This window comes from Strigops habroptila, chromosome Z (genome assembly GCF_004027225.2).
Source record: "Strigops habroptila isolate Jane chromosome Z, bStrHab1.2.pri, whole genome shotgun sequence".
NCBI classification, from domain to species: Eukaryota; Metazoa; Chordata; class Aves; order Psittaciformes; family Psittacidae; genus Strigops; species Strigops habroptila.
Genome location: NC_044302.2, coordinates 1,507,788 through 1,522,543, shown reverse-complemented (window position 1 = coordinate 1,522,543; position 14,756 = coordinate 1,507,788). Strand labels below are relative to the sequence as shown.

General features: G+C 54.4%; 1 protein-coding gene and 1 long non-coding RNA gene across 2 annotated transcripts; one reads left to right on the top strand and one right to left on the bottom strand.

Annotated features, from left to right (window-relative positions):
• Nucleotides 1-360: 360 nt before the first annotated feature.
• Nucleotides 361-1,946, bottom strand: LOC115619875. The gene is made up of 2 exons (XR_003995143.1): nucleotides 1,725-1,946; nucleotides 361-1,573 (listed from the first exon to the last, which is right to left on the bottom strand). It is a non-coding gene; the product is annotated as an uncharacterized LOC115619875 (long non-coding RNA).
• Nucleotides 1,947-3,449: 1,503 nt separating this feature from the next.
• LOC115619703 lies at nucleotides 3,450-14,475 on the top strand. Its single transcript, XM_030512406.1, has 2 exons — nucleotides 3,450-7,610; nucleotides 14,462-14,475. Exon 1 carries the CDS (start codon nucleotides 6,513-6,515, stop codon nucleotides 7,566-7,568), a length of 1,056 nt encoding a protein of 351 aa, XP_030368266.1. The 5' UTR covers nucleotides 3,450-6,512; the 3' UTR covers nucleotides 7,569-7,610; nucleotides 14,462-14,475.
• Nucleotides 14,476-14,756: the final 281 nt, after the last annotated feature.

Genomic DNA, 14,756 nt, shown 5'->3' with positions numbered 1-14,756 from the left:
CCGAACAAGGGGATGTTTGGTTTGTGTTAGCTACCCAGACAGATGCACTCCGGCATGTTTGCATTTATGGGATCCATATGTTGTCATGGGAAATTAGAGGACAGCAACACAAACCTAGAATTCGCGATGCAAATGCAAAGAAAATGTACATGGCTACCAGACTGCATTTGCACATGTTCCTGTGAAGGTGCCTATTTCTGGAGCATCGGCGGTTACTAGATTTACTTGCCACCTTCTCCACATATTTACTTTTTCTTTGCTCTGCAAAAAGGGTGTACACAGGCAGCACTCATTCCCAGCCCGGTCCACCAGATATACAGCCTCTGGTGAAAACATGCACTCCTTCTAAGTCACACCAAGTACCAAAAGACAAGGGTTACTTTATTCTCACCTCAACTTCATCATCTAAACACGTTTGTTTCATATTCAGCACAAACAACAGTTACAAATTACATGCACCTTTACAGACAGCGCACCAAGCAGCCCTGAAAAATCTGACCTGCCCCAAGGCATGTTGGTTTTGGTTTGGGCTTTTCCCCCATCCCTCCCCCCCCCCCCCCCCCCCCCCATTTTTTTTGGTTGGGGTTGGTTTTGTTTGTTTTTTGCTTTTTTCTTATTTTTTGGAATGGCAAGTAATTTAACAATTATTCTTCCATAAATCTAGACAAGCATATTTTTACACATTTTCAAGGGCAGCTTTTAAAGGCAAACTGGTAACATACGGGAGTCTATGCATCTAGCAACCCATCAGAACTCATGCACAGCATGCGCATCACAACAGTACACCTCAGTGCTGCATTTATAATACTCATAGAACTATGGTACATATTAAACCTCGAGTCTAAAAACCTGTGAATACCTTTTCCAAACCCAAGACACAGTACCATATCAGCGAGTACAGCCCTTCTTCAATTTCTGATCACCTTTCATTCCCCCATCCCACCGAAAGGGACTTGTCAAAATTCCAAAGGACTAACCCCACCGTAAAAACCTGGAAAGATGATACATTTCATCTCAAATACTTACTAACAAACATGCAGTTTATTACCTTTCAGTATAAAATACATCTACATTAAGGTTCTCCCAAATGGAAAAACTGACCGCAACTGCATTCCTTGTTCAGTGCTATGAAACAAACCGGAAAGTTAATTACTTGGGTTACTAGGAAAAATAAAAATTAAAAAGGTAAAAAAAAAAAAAAAAAGGAAAGAAAAGAAAAAAATAGCAATTTGAAAAGCTTCTTTAGATTTTCAAGAGAGAGGAGTTAATTCAGCTGCATTTCTGCCAGTAATAAGAGTCTGTTACAGAAAGATGAAGAAAACATATTCTTGAAGCCTGGACAGAGGTTCTTTACTGGTCCTCCTAAAATTCAAATCCCACATTCCCAACGATCATCTACATTTTTTCGCTAGGGCTGGAATGGGGAGGGAAAAGCTGCTGGAAATAAAAATTTTAAATAATAATCGCAGATGGACCCGAGCAGAAAGTGAAAAATGTTACCGCAAGGCTAGAGAAATATTTATTTAATCAAACCAGAGGTTCTGTTGGGACTGGAGGAATGTTGCATCCTTTCCTAAAAAAAGAAAAAAAAAAAGGGGAAAAAAGAGGAGGGGGTGGGGGGAGAAAAGAGAAAGCAAGAAAGAAAAAAGGCAGAGGCACAGCCGCCTCCTGGAGTTCCCCATTGTCCGGGGCTATAGAGAGCCCCGGAATGGCATTAAACTCACAAAAGGCACATTGTGTGGGGGACAAAAAAAGCCCCTTCTTCTACAATAACTTTTAGCTTCTTATTTTTAGAAAATGACAAAGCTGTTGCGAGCGATGGCTGGTGAAACCTGTAGCCCGGCTCCCAGCGAGGCCGGGCGCGGCCGTATCGATTCGCTGTCCCGCTTCGGAGCGGCGGCCGCAAAGTTTGAGCGGGCGCGGGCCGGATGCTGCGGGGATGGGCTCCGCGGGGACAGGCGCTGCGGGGCCGCTCCGCCAAGCTCCGCGCCCGCGGCCCGCCCCGCTCGGGGGGCCGCGGCGGTGCGGGCACAAAGTTGCGCTTCGCTGCCGGCGCAACTTTCCCGGCTCCTCCCGGGGAAACTTCGGCGGCGGGGGTCGGGCCGGCCCGGCCCTGCCCTGCGCGGGGCGGCGCGGTCCCGCCCGGGGCGCGGGGGGCAGGTGGCCCCGCGGAGCGCCCCGCCGCCGCGGAGCGGTGCGGAGCCGCCGGGCGGCCCGCGCGCCCCCTCCCCGGCGCGGCACTGCGCGGCTGGGCGCGGAGCTGCCCCCCCCCGCCGCGGGCTGGGGGCCGGCCGCTTGCCCCAAGTTTCGGTGCGGCGCCGCCGCCGCGCTCCCCCCGCCCGCTCCTGCTCGCTCGCTCCCTCCCCCGCCGCCTGGGCTGAATCTTATTGATCCAGAAGGTGGCTAATTAGCCCTTCCCGTCGTGCCTGGGTAATGAGGCACATGCGCACTGCACTAATCAGCCATTTTTTGCAGGAAACTAATTAGCAGAATAAAGATCCAAAGAGTTTTTTTTCTTCCCAATCATCAGATCTGAGTCCGGGCGCTTCCTGCTCCGGCGACCGCCAGCCCCGCCGCCCGCTCCGCTCCGCGCCGCTCCGCCCCGACCCGACCGCCGCCGCCGCCGCTGCTGCTGCCGCCGCCCGCGGCCCCCTCTCTCCGGGGGGCTGCAAACTCCCCGACAACGATGCTGCTGCTGGGCAGCGGCGGCGGCGGCGGCGGCTCCCGCTCGGCTCCGGCTGCTGCCCCCGGCTCCCGCTGCTGCTGCCCCGGGCCCCTCCGCGGAGCGCGCTCCTGCCGCCGCAGCCGCCGCAGCCTGCATGGGATCTGTAGCCCCCGCGCCGCCGCCCGGGATTAAAAGCGCCGCCGCCGCCGGAGCAGCGACCGCGTAAGTGGCAACTTTTCTGCCCTGTCCCCCGCTCGGGCTCCTCCTGCTCGGGGCGCCCGGGCTGCTTTGCATGGGGCTGGTCCGGCCCCCCCTCCCGCCCGCTCCCACCCACCGCCCCGGATCCCCCAGCAAACTTTGTGCCGCTCGCCGTCCCGGAGCCCCGCCGCCGCCGCCGGGGACGCGCAGGTGCCGGCGCCGCGGGGGCCGCTGCGCGCCCGCGGAGCCCCCGCCCCGCCCGCCGGGCCATGGCCGCGGGGCGCGGAGCGGGCGCGAAGCGGCGCGGCGGTGCGCGGCTTTGTGCGCGGCGGGGCGCGGGCGGCGGGGGCCCGGCGCCCCCCGGGACCCCGCGCGGAGAGAGAGGCCACTCGGGCGGACCCCGCGGGCGCGCAGCGCCGGGGACGCGCCGGAAAACAAAGGGGCGAAGAAGTGCCCGAAACTGCCCCGGCGCCGGCGGCCCGGCCCGGCCCTCCGCCCGCCTCCGCCCGGCCGGGCCCCGCGCCCGAGCGGCCCCGGAGCGGCCTGGCGAGCCCGAGTAATTCCGATTTTTGTTTTCCGCGGGCAGGCTCGGTTTTGGGAAGAATGCGGCTAGGGGGATGGGGAGGTGAAGCAGCGAACGGCGCTGTAGGCCGATCCCCCCTTCTCAGTTTCAGTTTTTAATTACTTAATGCCGAATCGCACGGCGCTTATCTAAATATTTGCAAATGCTCTTTCCTATTGATTCCTCTGAATAAACTGTGCTCCTCTCCCGCGGAGGGAAGGCGGCTCCTGAGCCAGCCCTCCCGAGCGGAGCCGGGGTGCGCGGGGCCGCGGCTGCAATCGTGGGGCTCTGTGTGCACGCGTGTGGCACGCACCCGCGGGCTTCGCTGCGATATTTATCATTCAGGTTGCGTTCGTTTCGGTTTTGTTGTTTGTGTTTTTTTAATTATTATTATTTATTATTATTATTATTTTTAATTTAAATTGTTAAACTTTCTCCCTCCCCCTTTTTTTTCTAATATGTAAATATTTTTTTTGCTCCGAGAGAGGTCTTTTTCACACTGGGCTTGAAGCTGCTTGCGGGTTTGTCCTGTACTTTGTGCGGATATGGAATACAGACGTGTCCCTTCCTCGGCCGTCTCTCTGTCTTTCTCCTCGCTTCTGTTTAATATGGAGCAATTTTCTGGAGGCTCGGTGACTCCCTCCTTAGGGTCACATTGAGTTCGAATCCCACTGAAGGTGCAGGGATCCTGCGATGGGGGAAAGAAGAGAATAGGGAGGACGGGGTCAAGTTGGCTGCTCAGAGGCCAAAACTCCCACAGCTGCCTTTAAAAATATATGTATAATATTTGGCTTTCTTCACTGTATCACAAATTGCAGCCTTCCCTTTCAGGTATTTTCTTTACAGCTTAAAGACCTTTCTTCCTTTTGCTTCCCCCACACACACCCCCCCCCCCCGTTAGGGGAGAAAGGGGGGGGAAGGAGGGAAAATAAAAGGAAAAAAAATGGGGAGGGAAGGGGAAAAAATAAAACCCATTGAGTTTAGGCAAATAAGGTTTGGTCTCCGTATCCTATTACAAAGCACTTTGAATATGCAAGACATCACACAAGACCAGTTATTCCAGTTACGACAAACTTAAAAAAGAGGAAAAAAAAGAGAGGCATGTTTAGATTGTAATTTGTTAGAGCAAGAATTGTATTTAAAACTCTGTCATTTAATTTTTTTTTTCCAGCCTTGCATTGTATCCAGCCTTTTTCTGATGTTTAGGGTTGGGTTTTTTTTTTTTTTTCATTATTAAAATCTTTCCGTTGAGTTTAGGAAGACTGCTGCAAGCAACACATTTTCTGTATTTTTGTTCCTGTATCTTGGAGGAGAGTTGGCAGGGATTCTGTGGTTTGCAGTTACACAATATGTTATCATGTTTTTAATCACTAAATCATTGCAGTGGTTATAGATTTACAGTCTTAGGGTATTACTGTGAGGAGCAGCGCAGACTGCATGTACGGAACATACGAGAGCATGCAGTTAACATGCTCGTGAACTTTGCTTTTAAACCGCTTCCCGGCCGAGCTCTGGCGGAGAGGAGAGCGAAGCTTTTGGCATCACCCCTCCACACACTTGAGGAAAGTTTGTGCGAGGCTCCCGGCCGCGCAGGAGCTCCGATGGGTGCTGCGCGCGCCCCGTCCCGCAGTGCTGGCGGTAAGCGGCGGGGCAGGGGCACGGGGGTCTGCCGGGAGGCCGGGGGGAGCGGGCACCCTGCTGGCTGCCCCCTGCACCCGTTTCCCCTTCAGTATGTAACAGAGCCCTCGGCAGCATTAAAAATTCAGCATTACAAGCTGATTGTAATGCTCCCTCATTAGGGAGCACTGTCTGGTCCGGCATTAAGCGCAAGACAGAGTGTGGCTTTTCGGCTGCGGCACCGGCCGAGGCTTGGGGAGCAGCTGAGTGCAGGGTGGTCATGGAGCAGGGTGCCCCGGCTCCCATAGCCCCCTGTGGGGCTGCACTGGGCTCCCGGCTGCTGTGCAGCACCAGGCCCGGGGCTCCTGCTCGGCCTCCCGCTTGAGGGCTGTTCCTGTATCAGCTTCCTGAGCTGCCCTCCCGCCTGGGTCCCGCTCCGCAGGCCGCCTTCAGCCAGAAACAAAAGCAAAGAAAAGGCATATTAAAGGGTTGAGGAGCTCTGTGCCTGGATGCAGAGGTTGCTTTGCTATATTTGTTTTGGTTTTTTTTTTTTCCCATTCTTTCCTTTTCGAACATGGTCATTTTGGGAGCATTTTGGGCCAGCGGGAAGCCCGCTGCAGCCCCTCTCCCGCATGTCAATGGTGCAGCTCACAGCAGCGCTGGCCCTTGGCTGTGGGAACCCCATGCCCTCCCTCCCATCCTGCCGCTGCCTTTTGTTCCTGCAGGACTGAGCCAAGGTGCTGCTCAGTGGCGGAGGTGGCGTGGGGCCTGGCACCTTCGCCTGGCCTTGTCGTGGCTGCTGTCAAACCGGGGCCCGGCGGCGGCTGCTTTGACAAAGGCAGAGGCGCGTGTCCCTCTTTCATCCCTCTGTTTTGACCCCCCGCCCCGGTCCCGGCAGTGTCGTGCCAGAGGCCGAGAGCAGCGCTGAGGAGCAGATTTACTTTGGGCCTGGCAAGCAGTTGAACAGCTTCAGCGGGGATTGCTAAATCCCAATTGATGGACATATGGCTGGCTGCATTAGTCTGCCCATTAACGCTCCCACTTTCCAAAATACCAATAGTAGTGATAATGATAATAAAAATGTTGTATGGAGAAGCTGAAAAATGACTAGTGGGCTTTTACATCAACTTTATTCACATACTGTTCTGCTGGGGCTCGGACTCTGTTGCGCGAGCGTTTCCTCCGCCGGTGTCGGACTCGCTCATCTGCGGTGGGAGAGTTTTCAGCAACCATCTTCTTGTAGGTGCTGGTGCTGCTGGTGGTGCTGGAGCTGGAGGTGTGTTTGTGTGGGAAGATCGGTGCGATTCAGGAGGGATGGGCTGGGAAGAGGCTGAGTGTTTCACACCTCCGCTCCCTTTCGCCAGAGCGTGGCTGAGGTTTGGCCTTTGCGTGGCTTTGGAGCAGTGTCTGGCCAGCGGGAGAGGTGGGCCACAGACAAAGCTGGGTCTCACCTGATTCCCTGTTCTGGCCATGTGCGGGACCCCTGTGCCGCTCATGGGGCTGCGGCCAATGACTGGCAGCAGGGTTTCGGCTTGGGAGATCCCTTGGGGCTGGAGCGGGGTGACCATGGGGCTGCCCTCTCATGCTGCCTCTGTTTTCTTATGGTGGGGCGTCACCCCACACCCCTCTGGGAGCCCCTGGGGGAGGCCAGCGAGGGGAGACCATAGGGAGGAACATCTCCTGTTTGGAGCGGAGCTCCCCTGCCCTCCTCACTCCCGCCCTCGCCAGCCGACGTTTGGGCTGGGCGTCCAGCGCGTGGCAGCGCCAGGGCTGCTGAGGGCTGTCGTGGCAGGAGAGTGGGAATCAAAACATCTGTGCGCAGGCCTGGGCGCCGCAGCCTCTAATGGTTTTGACGGAGCTGTTGTGGTCTGTTGTCTGGAAAATCTGCATTCTGCGCCGTGCCCGAGGGGGGCCGCGGCACCGCAGACCGTGGCGGTACCTAAATATAACTGCCTCGCGCCGTGGGGTGAGGTGAGGGCAGGAGGGAGCAGGGCCGCCCGTCCCGCCTCCTGCTTTGTCTCTCATCTGCGATTCATGCATTTGTGTTTTCTCCTGAGGTTGGGGTTGTGTGTAGGCAGGGATTGGAGAAATAGAGAAATTCCAGCTAGTTTGAAAAAACCCCAACAAACAAACAGGGTGGATGAGTCGGGCTTCCGTTGCTGCTGGTGGCCAGGAGACAGTAGCTCTCACTGCCGAGTTGGGGATCCCACTGGACCTGGAAGCCTCGGCGTGCTCCCTCTCTGCAGCCGCCGGTGTGGCAGTGGGCCACGCCACCCTGCTTGTGTTGGTGATTCTCCTTCCCCCGGTAGATACTGTGGGTCTCGCTCGGATCCTGCTGTGCTGGCAAGGAGCAAGTGCTTTCCGGTGCTTCCTCGTTGGCTCAGCCGGACAGACGTGTCCATCTGTCAGTGCGGGAGGTGGGTGATGATCTCCACGGCAGCAGAGCGGTGGCATCTGTGTGAGGTGTGCGCTGTGTGTGCATCCAGAGGCGGACTGTACATACAGTTAAACTTCATCCCCATCTGAAGTTAATTCTTGTTTGGGGTTTTTGGGAGGGAGACCTGTGCCGTGCGGTCACTGCTGGCGGGTGCCTCCTGGTGTGTCCCAGGAGGGGTCTGGGGTCCGGCTGTGCAGGGTAGAAGGACGATGGGACAGTCTGGGTGTGAGGTGCCCTGCCATGGGCAGGCTGCAGCCACTCTGCTTTGCCCTTGAGTTTGCTGCTGGGAGAAGGCACTTAGCTGTTGATTGTAATTTCATTATGTCACAAGTGCCAAACATGCCTCTTGCTAATAAAGGCAAAGCAGAGCAGCAATGTGGATTTTTCCTGTCCCCAGAAAACAAACATTTCCCAGTGTTTTGCACTATGTAGTGCACATTGCTGGGGAGAAGGAGGGTGCTGGCCCTGTAGTGCCCAGGCTTTCAGGTCTTAAATCTGGCGAGGGCTGAGCCATGCAGGTTCCCTCACTCGGCAGTGATGCTGGAGCAGATGATGTGCGTGGCAGGTCTGGTGAAAAGGTTTTCTTCATCCTCCCCCCACCCTGGTATCTGGGGAAGTGGAACTTGCAGGGCCTGTAACACGTTAGCCCTTAGTAAATGTTTGTTTTCATGGCCCAAGGGTGCCTGCTGGGCAGTTGGTCCCTCCTTGGGCAGGATGGGAGCAGGCTTGCTCTGGGAGCCGCTCCCAACCTCTTGGGTCTCTGGCAGCAAAGCACCCTGCATCCTGCCTCCTGCATCCCGCCTCGTGTGTGCCTCGTGTACACGGCTGCGCTTCCCTGGCCAGTGGTAGCTTAGCTCCAAAATGGCTGGTTGGCTTGGTACAGTAGCAGGAGTTTTAACTCTCCTTTTGCCACGCTGCCACTGGCTGTCTTGTGCAAACAGACTGATGCTCCCCGCAGAATTCAGAGCACGTACTTAAATGTTGATAGTAACATCACGATGATGTGCTTGATTCTGCGAGGCTGGGTTGCTGGGTTTCCTGAACATCTGTGACGTCTGGTGACGGGCTTGGAGGTTTTTGGTCTATTCCTTCTCGTTACAACGGAGTTGAGTGAGGAAGGGGGAGGCGAGGGGGGGTAAAGAGGCATAACCAGCTGAGCTGCTGTCAGATGTACCTTGTTTGGGCTGAGAGCTGCCATCAAGTGCATGTTGTTCAGGATGATGCAGAATGTGGGGGTTCTTCAAGGTATTTTTGGTGAGATACCACGTAATGCTAGCAGGCCTGGAGGTTAGTTCAGAAGACTTAGCAGGGGGAGCGTGTGAAGCACAAAGCTGCTTGGTATCTTGAGCACATGTTTGAGAGTTGTAGGGTCTGTTAACTAAGGCTGCTACTGCGGCATGAAGATGTTGAAGATGTTCTGGATTCAAAGGCTGCGCACACCAGCCTGTGCATTTCACCCGCGCCTCTTGTGTTGCAGAAGCTGGTGCACAGACCCTTGGACATCTCCAGAAGCAGAGCAGAAAGGCTGCCCCTGAGATGTTGGGGTGCAGCTAGTTCCTGCAGTACGGCTGCAGAAGTGATGCCATGAGGCTGTAGCTCCCTCGGTTTGCTCTGTTTGACAGCATTGGAAGTCTATGCGCAGTGGCAGGAGCCGGGCTCAGATGAGCCCCAGCGGCGTGCAGTGGCTGCTGGGGCTTCGGCGGTACCACCAGGCAGTGTTGCCGGGGTGGGCTTTGCGGTGTGTGCCCTGGCTGGGCTGAGGTTGCGTTGCTTTTCCGGTGCAGGAGCGAGCGCAGCCGGGTCGGTGCCCGTGGTGGGACGGAGGAGCGGAGCATGGCCGGCCACCGCGTCCCCGCTGTCCTTGCACGGCTCCCACCGCAGCACCCTGACTGCGCCAGACAGAACTGTAGATGTCAGGCTTTGCACAGAAAGGAGAGCGAGGAGGGAGGGCGAGGGAGAGACGAGCGCGCGGCAGCAGGGCTCTGAGCTTCAAATTAACCTTCTGCTTTGTTGGTGTCTCGGGCGAGGTGCCCCTGTCCCCCAGTGAAAGGTGCTTGGAGCCAGCCTGGTTCACACGCCACTGAGCCGGCAGCTCCGGCACTGGGGCTGACAGTGGCGCTTCCCTCCCCAGTGCTGCTGGGGACAAGGGGACAGCAGGTGCCCAGCGTGGTGCTGGGCCCGGCCGCTGGAGGCAAAGCACTCACCGGGTCCCTGCACACCACAGGGTGCTGCAGCCAGCGCTTTCACCTCCGGCTTTGAGGAGTGGGAGCTCCGGCCCTCCTTCTGGGACGTGGGTCTGCAGCACCCAGGTATTTGCTCCTCGAAAGCGCCTTCAGATGTCAGAGCCTAAATTTCTCGTCTTTAATTTTCTCCTGTTAATTTTGTCCCTTTTAGTCTTACATACTTCTTTCCTCAATTCCTTTCTTCTTGCTGTTTTTCATCTTCCACAGAGACAGTTAAAAGCAGCTTAACACTGTGAGCTTGTTTGGAAGTCAAAAGATCTGTTTTAGCTCTGACGCTGACTTTGGGCAAGCCACCAAATGTTTGCCTCAGCTGGAGTATGCAATGGGATAATACATAGTTCACATGCAGAGACTGTAAGTGGGGGTTAATTATGAAAAATCATAATGTCTTAAATTCCGAGAGCATTGTTACATCCTCCAATCTTGTTCTTTGTTACTTTCCCAATCCCCCACCTCTGATAACGCACAAGCTGTTACACTTTGTACCCACTGCTTTCTGGCACACAGGTACCTTCCCACCCCGGGCTGCAGTGCTCTAACTGTGATTGCGCTGGAGTCCTCAGAGAAGGATATCCTCTCCTCTGTCCACGTCATAGGTGAAGTAATTCTTGCTGTAGGCCTGCCTTCTTTCCCAGTGCTTTGCACATGCCAAGGGATTTTGTTCTGGCACCTTGGAGAAGAGGAAGGCAGCAGGGTGATGCATTTGTAGTAACGTGGCAGGTCTGAACTGGGCCGAGCATCCCGCAGTACCTGTGTGTCACCCGAGTGACTGTGCTCCCAGATGGCACAGCAGGGCCCTGTTCCTTGACTCCTCACTGCAGTTAACTGCTCACAGGCCTTGTTCTGCAGGATCATTGCCCTTCCTGCTTCAGTTGACCTTTATTAGGGTGGCAGAGGAGGGGAGGGGTGAATCTCCTTGTCTGCGCCAGGTTTTTCACTAGGGTGATGTGTGTGATGAGTGCCAGCCCTGATGGTGGGGAGGGAATGGGGAAGGGGTACCTGCCATGCTGAGGACAGCCAGGGAGCTGAGGGGTTGCCCAGAGCAGCTTGGCACCTCCCGGGGGGTGGGTTGTGCTGGAGACCTGTGCTCTGGTGCTAGAGAAGCAGGCTGCTTGCTCTTTGTTCTTCTCATCCTTCCTGGTTTTGCTGCTTTCTGGAGCACAGAGCGCTGGTGTGGAGGAGGCCTGGTCATGTCGGCCGGGGTTTGTGGTCTTAGAGAGTCCAAGCCTAAGCAGAGCCACGTATGACATGTGTGCATTGTGAACGCCATCCTGTTCCTCGGCATGAGCTCCTGTGGGCATCGCGTTGGCTCTGCAGTGCAGCCAGAGGGAGAGGCAGTGGGAGGAGCGTGCCAGCGGTTGGGCTGCATTATGGACCATGGAGTGGGGATGGTACAAGAGAAGTATGCACTGCCTCGTGACAGGAGTAGGACTGGTGGGATGAGCTTTGTGGTGATAGCGCATGGCTGGCAGAGGAGAGAGGAGGTGGTGCGCCAGGTATTGTTGCCAGCCTGTGCCCTTTGCTTGTTGTGTTGGAGGAGGACATGTGCTGCATGCTGGTGCGGGATGGCCGGCCCCTGGTCAGCACCTTGTGCCCCTCGTTACCTGGCCAATAGCAGCATCTGTGTGAAGGAGCTGCCACAGATTTTTTTCCTTGGTTGCCTTATTTTAACCAGCCTCTCCACTGTTTCGCCTTTATTCTGAGCAGCGTGGAAGTCCTGGAGGTTTGCATGAGATCCTGGAAATTCCCCAGGTGGTAGGTCCTTTGTGAGGAGCTCCCTTCATGGCAGGCTTCCCATGGTTTCACCTGGAAGTGCAGATGTTTGGGCATCTGAGCCAACCTCTGGAAGCTCAGGGGATGGCTCGGAGCGTGCAGAGGAGGACAAGGGTTGAGCTCTGCTCCGTGCAGCACTGGCGGGGCTCAGCCTCACAGTGGGGGTAGCACAACTGGCTGCTCTTCACTGAAACCTCCCAGCTGTGCCCAGGTCTCTAGACCTGATTGCCAGAAACCCGCTGCAAGGTTTTCCTGCTGTTTGCAGTGCAGCTGGAAGTGTCCAACCAAGCAGTCCTCCACTGATGCTTCTCTGAATAGTATTACTCTGTGACTCTGAAAGGATAGGTGCTGTTTGCTTGGAGTTGAGATTTCCTTCCACAGACTGCTGGGCTGTGAAACTGGTTACTGCAGGCAGGAGCTGGAGGCCAAGACTCTGTTTTTCTTCCTTCAGCCATCTTTTTCTCAGCCGCTTCTTGCCTCTGGGTGTGAAGCCTGTGAAGTAGCGATAATTAGCAAGATGCTTTTGATGAGATTCTGCAAGAAGCACTGGCCATCCTCTGGAGATCGTGGGTTACTGGTGTCCCTGTCACTGATCTTCAGCACAATAGAGTTGTCTGCTGAGCTCTGTCCTCTGTCGAAACCATGACTGGGCCTCTCCTGGTGTGTCAGGGCAGGGACAGTGCAGTGGCAGTCTGCTGAGGCCAAACAAGAAATACCTCACTGTGATTTATTACAGAAAGCAAAGAGCATGAGCGAACCAGCTCCCTCCGTACTGCCCACCTCGGCCCATGCAGGAGAAGCTGGTGCCTTGTGGAGCTTTGCAGAGGATTCAGACCTTCAGAAGTCTAGATGGTACCTGAACAGAAAGAAACTGGCCAGCAGGATGCTTGGGAGCAAAGTTGTTTGATGCTGAATTCATGCTGTGCCTTGTTCAGCTGGCGCTGGTGAGGGTGGTGGGAGCAGGGAGGGAGGTTGCTGGCGCTCCGCTGCTGGGAGCTCCGGGGCGGGATGTGGTGGTCGGGTCCCCCCACTGTCGTTCTCCACCACTGAGCCCAGGAGAACCTGTGTGGAAGGTGGCAGGCACTACTGAGGGTGTCCAGTGGGTCTTCTGCATGTTAGAAATCAACAAAAGCTGTAGTCTTCCATTTGAACATAGCATCCCAAGAGGGAAAAGATGGTATTTTTGTCACAATTTTCCCCATTCAGTCTTGTTGGAGGCCTTGCTGGATTATGGAGCAAGAATGGATGCTTTTTTCACTTCTGTTTTAATTTACCTTCATTAAGACTCCCACTTGCTTTGTTACGGTATCTGGACGTTGAGCAGTTCAGCCCCTGTAGATGGTACCAAGTGATGCTCATGTCTGTGCCGAACCTGGACAGCTGTTGGGAGAGCAGAGGAAGTGGGTCCAGAGTCAGCCTTCTGATGGCAAAACAGGTGAGGGACAGGCACGATTTGGGAAGAAGCAGCCTTCCTGCTCCTTCTGCTCCCCAGGTCACTGCTGGAGCATGTGACAGATGCAGCAAGAGAATCCCAGGTCAGTTGTAGCTGCAAAGATGATGTTTGAAACTGCTTTTGGGGTTGGGAAACTGTGCCTGCCTCCTGACAACTAGAAATAAAAGAGGACTGAGAGTCTTATGGTGCAGATCGTTTACAAAAGGAGAAGATAGTGATAAAATAAGGCTCCTTTTGGTAGAAACAGCTACTTTGGGTACTGCAGCAGAGAGGATAAAAGGAGTTTGTTCTTCAATGGTTTCATTGTGTGTGGAGTGTAAAAGTGGGGTTTGGTGGGTTTTGGTTTTTCTGAGGTTCCTTCTTCCTTGTAAGAGCCTCTAGCACAGCAGAGGAAGAGAAACACTTAACAAAAATAGAGCATGTGTTTTTCTAAAATGAGATTGCTGTGGCATGTTTAGGACTTGAAACTGTGTGACTTTGAAGTTGACTTCATTTCACGCTGGTGATATCCTTTTAACTGTCTTAAGTAAACAATGCAATTCAGCTCTGAAAAGTGTCTTGTAAAAAGCTGTGCTTGGTTTCTAATTCTGACTGTTTCAAAGCTTTTCATAACAAATACCCTCTGCTTACCAGCAACCCTTCCTGCTTGGAAAAGTTTGCATTGATTTATTATTATTTTTTCAAAGGATTTACTTACACATTAGAATGCCCTGTGGACACTATTTTCAGTTCAAGAATAGTTTATTTATGTTTGGCATAATTGAATTGGAAACAGTTACAAGTTGTACGGTACCTAGTTGATTTTGAACCAAAACAATGTCCATAAGCAGGTTTGTGCCCTGGTGAACAAATTGTGCCGTGTTCACACACTGGCCACTGAATTTCTGTGCTTTACTCATGGATACGGACTGTGGGCGAGTAAATCCACTCGGCTCGGTGCTACTGTGCAAGGGTAAGATGAGGCACGACCAAGAGCGGTGTTGCAGAGGCCAGAGTCTTGCCTGTATTTGAAGCAGGTACTGCTGCTAAGGCCAGTCTTAGCATTGGATGCTTTTTCTGTTTGCTGGCATAGAGCTTTGGTACAGTGGCGTGGGGAGGTAGTTTAGGGAAGGGACAGGGGTTAGAAACACTGCCAAAGGAGGGGAAAAAACAAAGGTTCCTCAAAATCTTTTTTTAATTATTTGTTGCCATCTTCCATTTAATTTGAAATAATCATGTGCTAAGGTATGTTGCTGCAGAAAATACTGTGCTGAAGTAGAGAGAGAGGGAGCGCGGAGGGCAGGGATGAGTGTGCTTCGTAAAGGAGCGATGGCAGGACTGCGTGTTTGCTGCTGTGCTAGCTTAAAGGGTGTTGAATTAGGCCCCAAGTGTGTGTTTGGTGCGGGGCTGCTGCAGAGGAAGGCACTGCATTTGGTGTTACATTTTCTTATTACTTTTTAAAATTTGTTTAGTGTTTTCTCCTGTCAAGAGCTCAGTCTGGTTAAACTCAGAGGATCCTTGCGTAGCCTTCCAGGGCTGGCTGTGCAGCAGCTCTGTCCTCCTGCTGTGGGAGGAGGAGCTGGTCCCTGCACTGACCTGGGTTCCTTCTGAGTGTCCCTCTGCTCTTGGGAGCCCTGGCACAGGGAGCTGGCGCTTCTGCTTGGCTGGGGCTGGAGGTGGGAATTGCTAACGCCCGGCCATGGTCTGTTGGGGCTATTCACAGTGCTGTGCACCAGGCTTTGTGCCCTGGTGAGTTCTGCCTCTGCACCTCCACCCTGCCAGGCAGGCTCCTGGAGCAGCTGGCGAGCCTGGATTATTCCTGTTTGTGT

Coding starts and splice junctions, on each gene's coding strand:
- LOC115619703 (XM_030512406.1), top strand. CDS start 6,513: ATGTGCGGGACCCCTGTGCCGCTCATGGGGCTGCGGCCAATGACTGGC.